This window comes from Lissotriton vulgaris, chromosome 11 (assembly GCF_964263255.1).
Source record: "Lissotriton vulgaris chromosome 11, aLisVul1.2, whole genome shotgun sequence".
Classification (NCBI taxonomy): Eukaryota; Metazoa; Chordata; class Amphibia; order Caudata; family Salamandridae; genus Lissotriton; species Lissotriton vulgaris.
Genome location: NC_141699.1, coordinates 866,141,033 through 866,161,118, shown reverse-complemented (window position 1 = coordinate 866,161,118; position 20,086 = coordinate 866,141,033). Strand labels below are relative to the sequence as shown.

The window sequence follows — 20,086 nt, the reverse complement described above, 5'->3', positions numbered from 1 at the left end:
GCCGAGCCCTTAAAGCCTGGAGAAGGGAACCAACACCGGACAACATGACCGCCCTCAAGCTTGCCACCCGGAAGCACCACCAACTGATCTGCGCCACTAAGAAAACTGCATTCAAGGACCGGCTAGACAACAACGCACACAATTGCAAGGAACTCTTCAACATCGTCAAAGAGCTCTCCAACCCCAACGCCGGAAACAACGACATCACCCCATCGCAAGACCTCTGCAACTCCCTCGCCTCCTACTTCCACAACAAGATCGCGGACATACACAACAGCTTCAGCACTCAACCGACGCACGCCACAACCGAACCACCACCCCCCACCACCACCCTCCGCGCCTGGACTCCGATCAGCACCGAAGACACCATCCGCTTGATGAACTCCATCCACTCCGGATCTCCGACCGACCCCTGCCCTCACCACGTCTTCAACAAGGCCGACGCAGTCATCGCACTCCACCTGCGGGACATCATCAACACCTCCTTCGACAACGCCACCTTCCCGGAGAGCTGGAAGCACGCCAAACTCAGCTCCCTACTCAAGAAACCTACAGCGGACCCCACCGAACTCAAGAATTACCGCCCCATCTCGCTCCTCCCGTTCCCAGCCAAAGTCATCGAGAAGACCGTCAACAAGCAGCTGGCCGCCTTCCTCGAGACGAATGGATCCCTCGACCCCTCAGTCTGGCTTCCGAGCCAACCACAGCACCGAGACCGCCCTCATCGCTGCCACCGATGACATCCGAGCCCTGATGGACAACGGAGAAACAGCGGCCCTCATCCTCCTAGACCTCTCCGCGGCATTCAACACTGTCTGCCACCGCACCCTAGTGCAGCGCCTCAGCAACGTCGGAATCCAGGAGAAGGCACTGGAATGGATCATCTCCTTCCTCGACGGAAGAACACAGAGAGTCCGTCTACCACCGTACAAGTCAGAGGCCACCGAAGTCATCTGCAGCGCCCCTCAAGGATCCTCGCTGAGCCCCACCCTCTTCAACGTCTACATGAGCCCCCTCGCGGCCATCGCACGCCAACACAACCTCAACATCATCTCCTACGCTGACGACACCCAGCTGATCCTCTCCCTGACCAACGACCCCGCCGCCGCCAGAGCCAACCTTCACGAAGGGATGAAAGACGTAGCCGAGTGGATGATGACCAGCCGCCTGAAACTGAACTCAGACAAGACGGAAGTCCTCATCCTGGGTTCCTCGCCCTCCGCCTGGACCGACTCCTGGTGGCCCCCCGCCCTGGGCAGCGCACCCAAACCGACAGACCACGCACGCAACCTGGGCTTCATCTTGGATTCCTCCCTCACCATGACCAGACAAGTCAACGCCGTCTCCTCGTCATGCTTCAACATCCTGCGCATGCTACGGAAGATCTTCCGGTGGATCCCCACCGAGACCAGGAAGACGGTCACCCAGGCCCTCATCACCAGCCGACTGGACTACGGCAATGCCCTCTACGCCGGAACCACCGCCAAGCTCCAGAAGAGACTCCAGCGGATCCAGAACGCCTCAGCCAGACTCATCCTCGACATCCCACGACACAGCCACATCTCCGGACATCTGAGAGACCTGCATTGGCTCCCCGTCAACAAAAGAATCACCTTCCGCCTCCTCACCCACGCACACAAAGCCCTACACGATCAAGGCCCTAGCTACCTCAACAACCGCATCAACTTCTACGCTCCCAAACGACATCTCCGATCAGCCAGCCACGCCCTCGCCGCCGTCCCCCGCATCCGAAGAACGACAACAGGAGGAAGGTCCTTCTCCTACCTGGCCGCCAAGACCTGGAACTCCCTACCGACCGACCTGCGTCTGACCCAAGACCACCTCTCCTTCAGGAAGAAGCTCAAGACCTGGCTATTCGAGCAGTAGCAGCACTCCCCCCCCCCCCCACCCCCCCTAGCGCCTTGAGACCCTCCGGGTAAGTAGTGCGCTATATAAATGTCTGTGATTGATTGATTGATTGACTCCTTCCTCGTCACACTTGACTCACAGCCTCGTTTAGAGCCTGCAAAAGTGCGGAGAACGTTTGGTAAGCAGATTGAATAAGTTAGCACTTGACCCTGGTTTCCTTGACTACTTTGAAGGTCTACACATGCAAGGCGTCAGGTAAAAATGTGGAAGGGGTGCGGGGAACTGTGTGACGAACGTGTGGTGAAATGACGGCCCACAGTTTTAATCCATGTGCTCTACTTTCAGCCTACGATTGGGCTGGAAGGGGTTTCCTTATACCCTTTGCAGTGCATGCATTTTACGCCTAACCCGAGGTGGTTGTTAATGCACAAAGCAGCAAGTTATGTTAATTCTAGATGCTCGCCCTACTCTTGTAATTTAAGGATGGTTAACCGAGTGTAGGACATGTGTCCGCGATTATTAGAAGTAAGTGAAATGTGGCCGCCCTGTCTAGTTTTTAGGTCTCGCCTGTCGATGCGCATGCGCATCGAGCAAGCGAGACTATGGGGGCTCATCGACTCTTTATCCAACTTGCAAGGAATCGTGGCGATTCCTTGCAGTGCCCGTGACTTTTAAGCTCAATGCGCATGCACATTGAGCTTAAAAGCGCGTGCACATGGCCCCAGCCGCCTGCCTTGCCTACTCTCCCGCCCCCTCACTTCTTGATTGCACGGCCGCTAGGCCGTGCCTCCCCTACTCCTCCTCCTACTCTCCTCCCCTCCCGTCTGTTCCCGCACTCCTCCCACACCCCCGCTCTGCCCCCTCACTCTCTCTGCCCGCCCGCTCTCCACTCTATCAGGCAGCCAGCCGCACTCCTCCCACACCCCCGCTCCGCCCCCTCACTCTCTCTGTCCGCCCGCTCGCCCCTACTGTGAAACCTAACCAATCGCTAGTTGTATGGAAATAAAGAGGTGGGCTCTTTAAATAGGACTTGAAACCACTCCGTAATTTTACTTATAATTGTTTAGAATTCTGCTATAACCATTCTCGGTCTGAAGTGCGTAATGTTTGGTTGCAAAATCAATGTTAGTCCTGCTTTTATTTTTATCATGAGACCAGTGTTGGTCCTACATTTGTGTCTGCTCGGATTGAGCTAACGCGAGAGCGCCTAAATAAAGTTAGGACTGCTGGGCGAGTTGCGAGTCCTGTGAAAGGAAGGGGAAATCCTCTGTCGTCCGCACTACGAATTGGGTAAGCACCGGTTTGGTCTCCCGCTGTCTCGCTGTTTATCATATGGCGAGCAACAGAATCGGGAACGCGTAAATTTAGACAGTGTCCCGGGATACTAGGTCTAAGTCGGCATTATCAGCCGTATAAAGGGAACGTGTATGTGTCAATGCGTCCCTGAGTTTCACTCTCGAGCTACTAATCTCTTCTAATCTGCACTGCAAGTTGTACACATGGGGACGCATAACTAATACCACGTATAGTGGCCTTATGGACATATAATGAACACCATGTCCCGAGGTTTCTTCTTTTCTTTCTCTTTTTATTTATTGGCAATGTGAGTAGAGCACTTGGGGACTTTACATTCAATGTCGCGTTCTCTTTGTAGATACGTGGTAGCTGTCTGAAATGGCTTGAGTCTCCCGAAATAACACGGTTGACATTTATTTAGGTAATTGTTGAGTCTTTTTCTTTGAAGTTTATATGCTTCACGTTCCGTGCCCGCCCGCTCTCCACTCCATCAGGCAGCCAGCTTCAGGAGAGGAATCTGCGGGGTGCCGCCATTTTAGCAGCACGGGCTTTCCCGATCACGACTGCCACATGAGCGCCAGCTTATTTGAAAAGGGTTTGAATGCACAGGCCCGAGCCCTGCAGTCCCAGTGCTGCACATGTTCGAAATGTTGAGCTGCCACTATGTGTTGGCTCATAATAGGAACACGAACACGCTGCTTCTGTCTCCCTACTTACCAGTCCATTTGAAACCAAAGAAACTGAGGCACATGGATGCTTCACGTTCTATTTCATTCTGCATTTCTTAAGGGGATTTGCTTTTTTGAGATGATGTGACTATGCAGTCAAATCAAACACTCACACCCAGTCAAAAGATCTGGGTTTAATCCATCACCGTTCTTTAGCCCACTCTGCCACCCCAGTTTAGACATGGCTATATGCAAATCAGTCTGACACTGTGCCTCATGGGATTAGTCCAGCCCGAACTGCCAAGCCATGCCTTCCCTGGACCGGAAACAAGCTTCCGAGGACTGGTTTCTGGCATTCCAGCCGTCTTCAGCCCGGCTTGCTTGAATCCAGTGGCAAAGTGAGCAAGGGACTCGCGTCTGAGCATACCCTGCCACATTTATGGCGGCCAAAAGCGGTACAAAAGGGGGTGGTAATGGACGGAGCATCTGAACCAATCAAACACTCACACCCAGTCAAAAGATTTGGGTTTAATCCATCACCGTTCTTTAGCCCACTCTGCCACCCCAGTTCAGACATGGCTATATGCAAATCAGTTTGACCTTGTGCCTCATGGGAACAGTCCAGCCCGAACTGCCAAGCCATGCCTTCCCTGGACCGGAAACAAGCTTCCGAGGACCGGTTTCTGGCATTCCAGCCGTCTTCAGCCCGGCTTGCTTGAATCCAGTGGCAAAGTGAGCAAGGGACTCACGTCTAAGCATACCCTGCCACAATTATGGCGGCCAAAAGCGGTACAAAAGTCTGTCCAGCGGGGCAGTGGTGTGAAGGCAGTCCTGTGCGGGTGGCATGAGGGAGTCCCTCTTCTGGGGCTCCCTAAATACACAATGGTCCCCGGGGGCGGGCACCGACCCCGTTCCCCAACACACCCCCCAACTCTGCTGCAAGCAGCCCCACTCACCGGCAGTCCGGGGCCTCTGGCTACGGATCCTCCTGACGGGCGGTGACTTCTCTCACAGGTCTCAGGGGCTCCTTGGAACCCCGACCACCACCCCACTTCTCCCAGCTTCACCGGGCTCCCTCCTGGGACCCGGAGCTTAGGGACGGCTTCGTCCTACTTCACCCGGGACCCTCCTCTCTCACCGGGACCCGGGACTTCTAGGCAGCCTCCGCGAGGCTGCATGCTTCTTTGGGGCCAGCGCGGTGTGGGTTCCCGCCTGGCGCCTTCACCGCCTGACGCCTTCACCGTCACAGAGCTCCCCTTAGCTCACGGAAGCCCCGCAGCACCTCCATCGGGCCTTCCGGGTCTTTTGTTGGCCTCCTCTGGCTGCCCGGCCGGCAGCCAATCAGTGCGCGGCTTTCTTTGGGGGCAGCCACGCCACATGATGCGGGTGGCGGCCTCAAGGCCTAGTGCGGCCCACTCTGACTCCGGCTGCCCTCTTGTGGCACAGGGGCCACCGCAACGGTGCACACAGCGGGGGCCTCCCCAACACAAGCGCCGGGTCGCGGCGGTAAAGGCGGGGGACAGGAGGCTTCCGGGTGGCGCGTGGCAGCACCAGCAATCCCCCGGCTGCGGCGGTGAGATCGTAAGGTAATTTCCTTTTCCCAGGGCAATACGGGGTAGGCTCCCGTTCGCGAATCACGCATAACACGTAGGCACCCGCTAGCTTCCCAGGCATGTAAAGCGCCGCCGCTACTCAGGGTGGGCACCCTCGGCGCTTCCAAATCAGTTCCTTTAAGCCAAGTAGCACTCCTGCAGCACAGCACTTTGAGGCCACCGTCCTCTTAATACAGCGCTGTAGGATCATGCAATATAGTGCTTAGCAGGCAGCCATTCTCTTAGGCCAGGCAGTTCTTCGCAGGCACAGTTCCTCTTAGCACATCGCTTCCAGCACACAGCGCTTTGTAGGCACAGCGCTCCGACGTTATAGCACTTAAAGGGGTACACAGTCCCACAGCAAGCCTCCGGGGCCCCAGGGTAACGCTTCTCACCTCCTAGGGGGCCAGTCCCAATACAGCGCTTTCCTCTGCTTCAGGGGCCTCTAGGCACAGGGCTTGCGTGGCGCAAGGTCCCAGCAGCCTCAGGGATCCAGGTTGGCACTCCTTCCTCAGGGGCCAGGGAACAGAGCAGCAGGCACTATTGGGTCAGGTCAACAGTTAGTGGGGACTCATCAAAACAGGGCGGTAGGCTTTCACCATCCTCCACTGTAGCGTGGCCCTCCTCCTACACAGCAGCCTGAACTCCAGAAGTGGGGCTTCCACTAGCCCTGGCGACAGTAGAGGGGTTCCAGATGGGTGCAGGGTCCAGCACACAGGCCCAAGTGGCGGTATCCACTGGCAGCAGGTCCCCTCACGTTCCTGTCCCTGCTCTGTGTCAGCACATGATGGCACATCCCCCTTATTTATGGGCCCAAGTGGCGGTATCCACTGGCAGCAGGTCCCCTCACGTTCCTGTCCCTGCTCTGTGTCAGCACATGGTGGCACATCCCCCTTATTTATGTCCCTCACCCCCTCCTTCCAGGCAGCGCCAGTGCCTTCTAAAATTCTCAGGGGAACTAGTTCTAACTGGCTCAGGGGGAGTAGTAGAGCACCCTGGGTGCCAGGCGTTCCTTCCAAAAGCAGGGATGGCTGGTTACCTAACATCTAGACCGCTAACCTACTGTAGTCAGGTGGCACAACGTACAGCCATGGCATTCATTTTAAATACAGCATTTCACCAGGGTACATTTACACAATGGGGGGAAAAGAAGTGCACACCATTGCTTCACATTATCAAATTAAACAGGGCAACTCGTACCACACATGGCCTATACAGTTTATTTACCATGGGGGAGATATCCTATCATAGTGGGGTGAAAAGCGAAATATTTTGGGGAAAGGGGGCCAAGTCCAACAATGTCTTTCTGTACAGCCGTAATAATATAATGTAGAGCCCCTTAATGTCCTCTGTAAATTGTAATGTAATTTCAAGTGAAGCTTTACACATTTGTTATAGATTAAAAAAATTCAATGTAAATGTTTCTTGTCTTTGCACTGACGGTGGGTTATATGAATTGTGTTGGTTTGTTACTATGTTGATCTCAGGTGAGGTCTAAATCAATAAAGTTACATGGTGGTGTAAATGTGTTAATTGTTTCAATTACATTAGACCTAATGTTTACCATACTTGGCTATTAAAATACTATTGTATACCTGCTAGCCTTTTGAGAGAAGTGGTTGGGAAAGAGCACCCAGTCGATGAACCTTGTTTCCTCTTCGACTTTCCCCTTAGTAAGTGATCTGTAGAATTTCATTTTGATGGTCTAGTTAGGGAATTCAACATGGTATGGGTATGTGCTGGAGCAAGGTATACTTCACAGCATGTACACAACATGTATTTAAAGGTAAACAAAAACTCCTGTTGGGCAAATTAAATATTTTATAAGCAAGATACTGTGACCGGGTCAATTCTGTAGTCAACGGTGTATTTCTATAATCTCACACTGTCAGTGTCCCTTGTTAAGAGGGGGAGAACTCTCAATTTTTATTTCAACATCATTCGTTGAAGTTATTTAACAGTTATGTAATGGAAGTATAAGGAAACGTGTAATCTGGGTGCAAAGAAGCAGTATTCCGACAGAATAGTTGAATTTTAAAACAAAAGTAATTGTTTATTTGGCATATTGTAACACCCTGAAGATCAGCGAAAGGGTCGGGCACTGAGATGTTGTATTCAGTCTTAATTTAGCCTGTAGTGTGTTGTTGTGCTGGGTACTGAGAGTACCCAAATAATTATTTTGCTCTTTTACCCTATTTATTTGTTTTGTAATGGGCCCACAATTGCCGGCAAAACCCCTTTACAGCGCCATTAGTGAAGGATTGTTAATGGCAAAAATCTGTTGTTGTTACTCTGAAGGGCTCGAATAGACCTGGATAGGCGAGAGGTAGGACAGTGATCCCTGCAACAGAGGAAGTCTGCGGGATGCGTTCTTTCCATCTGGTTGAGTGATGTGGTTATTGTAAAATACATTTTTACCAGTTTTTCATGGTTTTGTTAACTCAAGTAGACGTACAAACTACTAAACACCCTCAGTTCTTTCTGTACTATGTTACAAGGTTTCAAATTTGTTTGCCTTCTTGTGAGCTTAAAGGAAGTGCATCATTTTCTGTACCCTTGTTAAAGAGTAGATCAAATTTATATGCACTAACACTCGTGCAAGGTAACCAACTGGAGCATAGATGTTGCAGGACTTTCTGTGGTAGAAGACTGCAGATTATAGTTTTACATTTATGTTTTTTTAACAGCCATTACTTATAGTTTATTATCTTTCAAGCATAACCTTGATCTCTTCTTTCCTTTGTCAGCACCCACATGCAAGATCTGCAGGAGGTGACCCAAGATCTTCACTATGAGAACTTCCGCTCTGAACGACTGAAAAGGGGTGGCAGGTTTGTATTGTGGTCTCTTTCTCCTTTCCTCTTTTCCTACTGTTTCGGCCCTGCCTATCCCTTAAAAGCGTATGGTCACAGCAGTATCACAACCTCTCATGAGATGTGTCCTGCTCACACTCTGTGCAGGCTTTCTAGTGATTTTACAACAGACCTTTCAATATAGTGAGTGCTCGGTTTTTTGTGGTCCTAGGGCAGTCACTTATAAATTAGCAGTATCATGATCATATTAGAACGCTTCCTCAAAACCCAAAAACCCATCCCTTTACAATGTACCTACCTAACTGACTGTCCCCGTAGTCCTCTGATAATTCCTGATTGTTAGAAATGGGGTGACCAATTCTACGGGGGTAGCATGGTACAGAGCGGGCAGGCCAAACTCCTGAGGACATGTGTGAAGCATCCACGCAGTACGCACAGACGACACACCGGGCACAGCACAATAAGAGACACAACACCGGTTTGGATGAAAAAGAATAACTCTTGTATTGTCTCCAACCTGCAACAGAAATCACAGTAATCACAATGTTGCGCCAACTGGCGCCGGGGCAATATATACACAGGGATTATTCACAGGGGTAATGGGAAAAAGGTAAGTCCATTAGTTTCCAGGCTGTAGGGGAAAAAAACATAAAGCAACCTCAGTTAGCATGAACTCATTATGCCGGTAACACTGTGCGCATAACCATGGCCTAAACACCATGGGCATAACCTCAGGCAGGTAAGTACACCATAGGCCTAGAACATCGGTAATATAAGCGTGAGGGGAAGAAACACTAGGCATCAGCCTCTGGGCAGGTCAGCATAAAATCAAACTTTAGGTATACAAACACAGCATGACTTGCATTAGCATCAGGCATTGACCGAAATCATGGGGGCAGTAAACACAGTGCACATAGGTCTCCTCCTTAGCAGAAACCTCAGGTAATACTTCTTCAGAAAGACATATGCAATGACATTCCTTTAGCAAACCATCAACATTTCATTCTGGGGGCATACATCAGCATTGGCCTAAGCAGGGTCAACAAAAACCGTATGGCATAGGACACTTCAGCACCTGTACCCCTGCTTATATGGTACCTCGAGGACAGTGACCCAGCTGGCATAAAGCATTCCCGTAACCAGGGGTCACTGTGAGCCCAACCCAATCCACATTTACCGTTAAGGCCCAGTTCAGGGGTCTTAGTTCCTTTTAGGGCTTCCTCAGTTTAACAGGGGCCAACGGGGCCCAACAACAGTCTCCAGCAGGGGCAGGGTGGCCCCAGTATTCCTTCAAGACCTCCCCCGCAGCAAACACTGGTACCGGCAGCGGGCACCGACCCTGTGCCCCGACACAAACCCCCAACCACCACACAGCTGGGCCCCACTCACCGGGGCGGGCTCCGGAAGTCTCTTGCGGCCCAATGCGGTAGGGGGGGCAGGCACCGATACTGTGCCTCGAGGCCCCACATCTGTGCTCTTCCAGACAGCCGCTGGCTCTGCTGTCACCACAGGGCTCCCTCGACACCACGGGGGCCCCACAACGCCACCTCTTGGGTCCGGCTCCTTGGGTGACTCTTCACTTTACTTCTGGCCCCTCTGCCGAGGGGGCCGGTCAGGGGAGCCCTGCGCTCTTCCCTGGGCGTCCCCTCAGGTTCAAAGGGGACTACGGTCCTGCAGTGGAAGGAGGGGGCTCGCACTCTCCTTCGAGCCCCCCTCGTCGATGGTGTAGCCGGTCCTGGATCTTCCGGGGCTTCTCCCAGCGTCGGGAGCCAATCAGGGCTCGGATCCTGTTGGGCGCGACGGCAGGGCCAATCGGTGTGTGGCGGGCTGGGGGCACGGCCGGTGACTTAACCGGCGCCCCATCCATGTGATGCTGCCCTTCCCGGCTTCACCAGGCCTGGTGCGCCCTGCGAAATTATCACGGCGGCCCTCCCCTGTACTACGCGGCCCTCTCTTGGCTCCAGGGGCCGCCTCAATGATGCCAACAGCAGTGGGGGCCTCTACCAGCAGGCGGCGGTGTCGGCGGGGGCCCAGATGGGTTCCAGTCGGCGCGAGGCAGCGCCAGCAATCCCCGGGCCACGGCAGTGATGACGGCAGCAATGAGGGGTAGGCTCCCTCCGATCTGGATGATGCCATGCGAGGTAGGCACTCGCTCAATGATGCAGGCAAACACGGGGTGGGCACCCGTTGAAGGCTGTAACATGCGGGGTAGGCTCCCGCTTCTTCTAGGCATCCAGACCGCCGTCACTACTCGGGGTGGGCACCCTCGGCGCTCCCAACAAAATAGTTCCTATGGGCCACACAGCGCTTAGGTGAAGCAGCGCTTCGCAGGGCAGCAGCGTCTTCAGCAATAGCGCTTCACCAGCACAGCGCATGATTCAACGCGACTTGGAGGCATATCAGCAGCCCCTTCCACGTAGCGATTAGGCAGGTAGGCCTCAGCTCCTCTTCTCTGGGGCTTGAGGTATAGCGCTTTACAGGCTCAGTTCCTCTTGGCACAGCGCTTCCAGCACCCAGCGCAAGGAGGGGGGGGGGGGCAGTCCCAACAGCAAGCCTCAGTGGCCCCAGGGTAACACTCCTCTCCTCCTGGGGGGTCCAGTCTAACCCCAATATATTGCTTTCCTCTTCAGGGGCTTTCAGGTGCTGCGTGGCGCCAGGTCCCACCAGCCTCGGGGACCTATGGGGGCCCTCCTTCTGGGGGCCGGGGGGGCAGAGCAGCGGGCACTACTGGGCCAGGTCAACAGTTAGTGGCAACTCATCAAAACAGGGCGGTAGGCTTTCACCATCCTCCACTGTAGCGTGGCCCTCCTCCTACACAGCAGCCTGAACTGCTGCAATGGGGCTCCACTAGCCCTGGGGACAGCAGAGGGGATCTAGTAGGGTGCAGGGTCTAGCACACAGGCCCAAGTGGCAGTATCCCCTGGCAGCACGTTTACTCACGTTCCTGTCCCTGCTCGGTCTCAGCACATGGTGGCACATCCCCCTTATTTATACACCCCTCACCCCACCTACCAGGCAGTGCCAGAAGCTTCTGGAATTCTCAGGGGAACTAGTTCTAACTGGCTCAGGGGGAGGAGTAGAGCACCCTGGGTGCCAAGCTTTCCCTCCGAAAGCTGGGGTGGCTGGGTACCAAACAACTAGACCGCTAACCTACTGCAGTTAGGTGGCACAACACATAGCCATGGCATCCATTTTAAATACAGCATTTCACCAGGGTGCATTTCCACTATGGGCTTATTACAGGTTCGCACACCATTGCATTACATTTTCATATTAAACAGGGCATCTCATACCACACATGGCCTATACTCAGGGATGTGGAATTCCTATAGCCCGACGCCCAGGACATATTGTTTGGGGTCAAGGGCCTCAAGTTTTAATGTGTATTTTGGCCTTGGGACAAGTAGGCCCAACCCACTGTAGCACAAACCCTTTGGCTGCCCGTTTATAGTACCACATTAAGGATCAGGGAAGGGTACTGCCTGTAGTTAAGTTAATATTTGTTTGCATGTGTTAATGCTGTTCAAACTTGTATTTAGGGTTTATTAATTGAAAGTCTTTATTAGTTGTGTGAGCGCTCTAAGTAAATGTACATTCTGACCACACTACTGACAGTGGTTCCAGTATGAACATATGTACACACGGTTTAAAAATTTAGCAACATGAGGCTATGCATGATGCTCACAGAATGCTCTCTGATTAGATGCAACTATTTGCAGAAGCTTGAAAGCAAGATTCATGTTTCTTTGCTTTCAATATAAAATGATCCTAAAAAATGAAAGTAGGGAAAAAAACATTTTGGTAAACTACTGTAAAATTTCAGGTACCATTTCTTTGCAGTATCATTTAGTAAAATGTGTTGATGCATGCTAGTATTTCCCAAAAATATTCCTCTTGGAAAATTTGTGTATCCAGTTTCAATAAGATTATGAGAAACAAAAATAAACAAGCCTTGGCAAAGCCAGTAGGGCTGACATTGGTGGTCAGCTTTTTAGTTTTGGCAATGCATGACATGTTTTGGCATGGCTTTTGTAAAACCTTAATGATGTGAGAGATGCCGGGCCCTCACCATTATAATAAACATTGGTAAATGCAAAAGTTGTTTATGGTCTCAAAAAAGCACACACTGCCACATTAGTTACTGGCACTGAACAAAACTACTTTGTGTACCGATATGCTCCTTGTGAAAGAGCAGAATACTGTCACTCACAGTGAAGCCAGCCGATTCAGAGAGAGAGAATTTTAATAAACACAAAAGGTCGTGGTTAATGGCAGACCAAATTAGGGGCCCAATTATTAAAGAAAGTCTCAAAAGTGCACCTTTGGTATTTGGCTTTCGTGAACTCACAAGAATTTACATTAGTAGGGCAAGAAATTGTACTTCTACAAAATATTTGTGAACTGCATTTTAACATGAGCAAATATGCATGTGTAAATTTGCTCATGTGAAAACCTTGATGTTTGAAAGTTAATTTTCCCTCCAACTACTTTTTCCCCCAATTCTGAAAGAAGGTTTACATCTGCCACTCTCAGGAGTAAATATCTAACATTTCTCAGTATGGGAAAGATTAGAGAAGATTTGTTGAAACCCCTTAAAACATGCAAGTAGGTAGGTTTGCACAGACGTTAAAGGGCATTCCAACCCTGGAACCACTGCTTACCACCATCTTCAGTCCCAGTATGTAGATCTGCGGAAACGTGGCAACATAAAATGATTACTAATATTCAAACACTACTATGGTATATGCCCTGGCATAATCAGAGAGGCTATATAAGAGCTCTTATATAAAGAGATCGCTGCCATAATTTGTGGCAGCGCTACATGGCACCAAAGGGACAAGTGGATTTTGTTACAGGACAAGTAGATTTATGAAGCAACCTGCCCCACGGACCAGTAGATATTTTAATAAATTCCACACCCCTGACTATACAGTCATCTTAACCATGGGGGAGACATCCTACATTAGGGGGGTGAAAGGCGATTTTTTGGGGGGAAAATGGTCCAAGTCCAACACTGATCATTTTTGTGTATTACATGTTCCCTTTTACAGTTTTTGTATGAAGCACTCGTATGCCATTGAGACGAAGTCTGTCATGTATAAATATTACAAATACATATTTTTGTGCAAGTACTTTCTTTTAGTACTGGTGTTGCAGAACCATCAAACTAATAACTTGGCTTTCTAATTGAACAACCAATTTACTCTCTTCAGGATTAGTGAAGTCAAGGCTTGTAGTAGGGAGTGGTTGGGGTTAAAAATTCAGATACTTTGTTAGAGAATAAGTAACACTGAATACGCTCAATTTCCAGTCAGTGCTATAACCTCAAAAGTGAATAGGACTTCATCAAAAGTAAGTAATAATATCTGTTAAAATGAAGATCGTGAAGTGCTATCCGGTGTTGACATACTGTGCTAAACACAAATGTTTGACCTTTGCATATGATGTTGTTCTGATGGTTTCTTCTTTCCCAGGCTTGAACTATAGGATTTAAACACTATTGCTAACAGCTGCGTAGTGCATATAAGTGCTGTAGGAAAGTGGTAATTTTTGAAATGGTCACTCCCACCTTTTGCATGTAAGTCCCTAGCAAATCGCCCCCTGGTACCTAGGGCATGGGTACTAAAGAGAGTCCCTAAGGGCTGCATGTATTGTGCCACCCTAAGGGACCCACCTCCAAACTCATTGAGACTGCTATTGTAGGCTGCATAAAATAGTGCAGACAACTGTGAAAACACGACTTGGCACGCACCCTGTGTGCCATTCTCACAGACACTTCATGCAATATATTTAAGTCACCCCTATAGAAGGCCTTCTATCCCTAAGGCAGGGTGCATTATGTTATATGTGAGGACCTATCTCCATAAGCTAATATGCCCCTGTGCCTTCTAGTTCAATTGCTAGATAGAACAAGTGAACAGGAAAGCCATCTTAAGTGTATGTGCTGGCCACTAGTCATTACAAGTTCCCCAGCTACATGGTGGCTTCACTGAAACCTAAGGTGCTCAGTATCAAACACCTTGTTTTAATAAGTTCATACTTATGTCAGTAGTAGTTTTATTAAGATATGCACCCAGAGGGTATTTGAGGTGCCCTCTGAAAACCTACCACTCTCTTGGTGTGCTGGCCCACTGGTCTGGTCCAGCCTGCCACCACAGACACATTTCTGACTCTCTGCAGGTGAGACTGGTCTGGTCCAGCCTGCCACCACAGACACATTTCTGACTCTCTGCAGGTGAGAGCCCACGCGTTCTGAGGTGAGCAACAATGCCTGCTCCGGAGGAAGGTGTTCAAACCTCCTCCAGCAGGATGGCTACTGATTTAGCATATCAAGGTCAGGGACTTCAAAGCCCCTGCCACCTTTGACACGCAACCCCAACTTACCCCTGACCATGGGAGTTGCCACCCCCCTTCCCTGAGGCCTTAATTAGCACCAGGACAGACAGGAAATTAGCGGTGCAAGTAGTTGTGTTGTACTACCACCAGGCTAGTCACACACCCAAGTTGGGCTGCCTTATGTACTCCACAAACAAAGGGTTCCTCCGTTTTGATGTTGGTGGAATTAGGAACTCTGGGACAGGGCTATGCTGACTCCCCACATGAAGTGTTAATCTAGGGGGGTGTAGTGTCTCCCATTGGCTACTTGGCTAGCCCATTAGCTACTACCCTTCACTCCCCTTCACTTCCTAAATTCAGTATTTAGGTGGCCCCCTGACATCAAGAACGCAGATTCACCTGACAAAAGAAGGCCCAAGAAGAGCCGAAGAATAAGCGAGAATTGTGGACTCTGGCACCAAACCCTGCCTGGCTGCTCTTGTCCCGACAGCGGCAACAACACGACTCGTCCTGCAGCTGTGCATCCTCCTAAAGCCTAGGAGGGTCACCAGCACTTCGACAAGCCATCAGCATCTCCCTTGAAGAGTAGGGGACACTTCCCTGCAACCTGCTGGCACTGACCATGACGTCCAGTTCACCCTTCTGCTGACCACAGGGTCACTGATGCAGCAGCTGCCCATGAAGAGGTCACAATGCTCCAAGAGGTCAGATCCGTCTCTTCACTGAGTTTGAAGGCGCCAGGAGCCTCCCTGCACCAATACCTGGGGCACCGGACCCTTGCAACAACAAACCCTCGCTTGAAATCCAATCCGTAGTCCAACACCGCAGAGACCGACCAGCCGATGAGGGACATCAGCATTGCAGAGACCAGCACTGAGAGTCACCCAGCTGTCTTGTTTTGTCCCCCTTTGCAGGTCTGACCAAGAACAGTGAGTGCCTTTGATAAACCAGACCAGTCGACCAAAATCCTCTGCACCCGAGCTCCCTGTCCTGGGTCCATGAGTGCCAATTGTGCCTCCTTGCTGCCAAGATTCTCACGAACTGAGCCCTATCATTGGGAGCACCTGGACTTGTCCCCAAGTGCCCCTCTACAGCCTGTTTCTAGAAGGACCCCTTCTTTGCTTGCAGTGTAGCGTGCAAGGTTACTAACCTGTCCTGCACCTCTGCACCCAGAGAGCCCAGTGCAGGTAAACCTGAACTGCTGGTCAATCTTTTGACCTTGACCCCCTACCCCCGATATAGAATCAAGAGATTTCCTACCAAGATATATTTAGTTGGTGAATCTCTCACCATCTCATAACTGCTTGCAAAGAGTCTTAAAGGAGCCAAGTAACAAACAACTCTATACACCTATTTGGATCTTATTTTTCTAGTTTTCTTTTGTATTATTTTGGTAAAAATGTCTTCTATAGTTTGTTAAGGAGACATACATATTTAAATGTAGCTAAATATTACTGCGGTACAAACATCAAAAGAGAAGATGTATACCTCTGCAATACAAACCTCATATACTCTCATTCAAACCTAATTCATTACTCACTAAAACACAAACATTAAATATAATGGACATCAGAAGTATAAGATGTGTATTATGCCCGTACGGATCGAAAGAGACAGTCAGCTTTTTCTTTGGAGCAAAAATAATATATTTTCTCTAAGTGTGCAGGATTAACACTTTCTCCAATCAACCTATTAATAGATTCCAAGCCATAGTTGAATAAATAGATCTTCTCTCCTTGTCTTTTGATATTGCGCCTACTACCCTAAGTCCTAAAGGGGACCCCCGAAGTACGTTTACAGTATGTTTCTTTCTCCATAGAAGCATTACAGTGTAAAAACGCAGTTGTTTGGAATTTTTACTACTTTTTTCCGGCTCCTGCTAACAGGTCCCTGGAGCATTGAGCTCTCCCTTTTTCAAGGGTTTATTGGAATTTTGTGCACTTTTGGTTTTAAAAGAGTTTTCAGTTTGTGTGCTTGGTGTTTTTCTTCACTTCTGTGTATTTGTTCAGGCTTTTTAGGGCTCTAAAATGCCTGCTCTCTTCGACAAGTGCCCAGAATGTGGAAGGAAGAAGTCCAAGTCGGATCCACACGACGTCTGCATACTCTGTCTCCCTGCTGCACATACTCCTGAAGAATGACATCTGCCAGACCTTTTCAGCAAGGACCCTGAGGTAAAGGCTGAAAATCAGGCTTCAAGGCCTAGAGGAGAGACAACTGCAGGCTGCAGGTGGGTCTGGGCAGGCTGGGAAGGCTCCCTCTGCCCCTGCTGAGGCCTCTGGGGGGCTCCCCAGAGGCAGGAAGACCAGCAAACGCTCCCGGTCTCCGTCGGCGTCGATTGCTTTGACGACTACGTCGAGAGGGATGACGACGGTGTTTTCCCCATCTCCCCGGGGCTCCGGGTCGAGGCGGCGTGAAGGATCGACGTTGATGGGCCTGGGTAGGCCGCCGTCGAGATCACCGTCGACGGATTCTTCGTCGTCGACGTCAGCGTTGAGCCATCGTCGTCGAAGGAGCGGTGTCGGTGCTCGCCGTCAAGGCGACACCGCCGGTCGCCGTCGAGAAGACGGTCGGCGTCGAGGGGAACCTCGACGTCGAGGACCTCGAGAAAGCGGTCGGCGTCGAGAAGGAGTCAACGCTCATCGTCTAGGACTGAACGTTCGACGTAGCGGAGGCGGCGTTCGGCGTCCAGGAAGAAGCGCTCGACATCGCAGAGGCGGCGTTCAACGCCGCAATCACGGAGGCGACAGTCGACGCCGGAGAAGCGACGCTCGGCGTCGAGAAGAAAGAGATCAGCGTCTCGGGGACTTTCCAACTCTCCTAAGCGGCGCAGGAGAAGTTCTGGCGCCAGAAGTCACGCTGGATCTGGGGGAGAAAGCCGGAGACGGCTATCACCGTCTAGAGGGGCTAGTTCACAGTCCCCTCCCCCGAAGAAGTCACCGGGCTCGGTGTACTCAGTGGTTTATACACCACCTCGGCCGAAGACGCCCCCACCTATACCTAAGGAGGATCCACCCAGCAATCCTCCTCTTCGACCGCTTCCGCCTTAAGGACCACCACCACCACCACCTCCGCCTCATCGGCCTGTCCCTCAGCCGGAGGTACCTCCTGTTGCTCCGCCGAGGTCGGTGTTGCTGCCTCCCCTCCCTACACCGTCTAAGGGGACGCCTAAGCCAAAACTCCAGGAGAGGCCACGGAAGACGCCTCCACAGAGACCTGCGGAGCGTCCACAAACTGGGAGATCGCGATCTCGTTCCAGGAGGAGGGAGCGATCGCGGAGTCGCAACAGGTCATCCACGCGGTCGAGACGACGCCACAGGAGGCGCAGGTCCCGTTCCCATACGGGGTCTTCAGAGACTAGGGACTATTCATCGACGTTGTCGGGGTCACCAGAGACAAGGTTGTCACCGGTTGACGATCTGGTGTCCTTTCATGATGTCCTGTTGAGGGGTGCAGCAAAATTGGGCATCTCGTTGACGGTGCCCACGCCCAAAACATCGGTGATCTTCGAGACGCTGCACCAGAAACATCTGTCTCGGCCATTACTACTACTGGTACCGGGCCTGGAGGATCCGGCCATGGACCTGTTTCTCACCCCGGCGGTGACTAAGGCGGCCCCCTCGAGACTACAGAAGAAATACCGGGCCCCCAACTCGGATCCGGCTTTTCTAAAGGTGGAACCTCCGCCAGACTCGGTGATAAGTGACGGCGGCTCGAAAGCAGCATGCCACCACTCGGTCATCCACAGTCCCACCAGATAAGGAATCTAGATGGCTGGATTCGGCGGGGAGGAAGGTTTGTGGGACGTTGGCGACTTCATGACAGCGGCGAGTGCCACATCCTTGTTAGGACGGTATGACCGAGCCCTCTGGGAATCCCTCCAGCAGTTTGTAGAACACCTGCCTCATGACGAGAGAAGATTTCCAAGAGATGTTGAATGAGGGGATGTTGGTGGCGAATCAAGTCATCAGTGCTGCAGCTGATTCGTCCCTCCCTTACTGCCATGGGATTAACCAGCGAAGACACGCCTGGCTCCGCCTCACGTCACTGAAGCCTGACGCACTGCAAAGGGTTGCCAATTTACCATTCTCTGGTGAAACCCTGTTTGGAAAACATGCAGATGACGAAATGGCCCGCATGAAGGCAGAGGCCGAAACGCTCACGGCTGTGGGTCTGGAAAAGGCCAAGGATAACCAAGAAATCTTACCGCCCGTTCCAGAGACGGTTCGGTGGGCAGAGGGCGTGGCCAGACTTCGGGACCGCAGCAGCAGCAACAACAGCAGCAGTTCCGAAGACCGTTCCAGAAGCGCCAGAAAGGCAGAGGTGGCCAACCGTCTGCAGCAGCGACCAAGGGCCCGGCCGGGTCTAGGCCCTGAGCGTCTACTTCCCCCACATCCGTTACCCACTCCGGTGGGGAAAAGCGTTTTATTTTTTCTGGCAGAGTGGAGAAAAATTACTCAGGACAAGTGGGTGCTGAATATTGTTTGCAATGGATACAGTCTTCGGTTCACCAGCCCGCCTCCATCAATTCCTCCGGTCAGCTGGCGGTTTCAACTTCTCGAACTCAAGGCGAAGGCTGATATCCTGTTAAGGAAAAGGGCGATAGAAGACATACCTCTGTCCCAAAGAGGAAGAGGTCTGTACTCCTGGTTCTTCCTGGTTCGCAAGAAGGACAAGAAAGAGTTCAGGCCCATTCTGGACTTGCGACAGGCAAACAAGTAGATTCGCAGAGAAAGGTTTTGCATACTGTCGTTGCATCAGATTTATCCTCGGTTGCAACAGGGAGACTGGCTATGTGCTATAGACCTACAGGATGCGTACTTCCATGTGCCCATTGCACACAAACACAGGAAGTTCCTGCGATTCCAAGTCGGCGCCAATCATTATCAGTACACAGTACTGTCATTCGGACTGAAGTCTGCGCCAAGAACATTCTCGAAGTGCATGGCAGTGGTAGCAGCACACCTCAGGAAGAACAAGGTGTTTGTCTACCCGTACCTGGACGATTGGTTGATCAAGGCCTCCTCCTTCTCGGAAGTTCAAACACACTTCCAGAAGATGTGCGTTCTCTTGAACAAGCTGGGGTTGCACATCAACATGTCCAAGTCTGTCCCGACTCCGGTCCAGTGCATTCAGTACTTGGGAGCCTCCATCAATACGCTGTCAGCAAGCGTGTCTCCTTCGGAGGAGCGACGATTATCACTCCTTCGGAAGGCTCAGGCTCTTATGACCACTCCATCTACAACAGTGAGGACGGTGTCTTCTCTACTGGGATCGATGGCCTCTTGTATCTTCCTAACGCCACACGCACAACTGCACATGAGACCGTTGCAGGAGTGCTTGGAGGATCAGTGGGATCAGAGGAAAGGGTCTTGGGATGACAAGATACGACTGTCTCTGCATGCTCTTCAGTCTCTGAAGTGGTGGTGTTCAGCGGAGAATCTCCTCAGAGGGGTTCCCTTTCACAAGGACATTCCCACTCAGACTATCGTGACGGATGCGTCTCTCCACGGTT

At 51.3% G+C, this 20,086-nt stretch overlaps 1 protein-coding gene across 2 annotated transcripts in view; it reads left to right on the top strand.

Moving 5' to 3' along the window:
• Positions 1-20,086, top strand: part of SEPTIN2 (septin 2) — a 1,039,523-nt gene that overhangs the window by 797,404 nt on the left and 222,033 nt on the right. For both annotated transcript variants that reach the window (XM_086944012.1, XM_086944013.1), the window contains exon 10: positions 8,173-8,256. In XM_086944012.1, the coding sequence (XP_086800138.1) occupies positions 8,173-8,256 (84 nt within the window). The remainder of the gene's footprint in view (positions 1-8,172; positions 8,257-20,086) is intronic.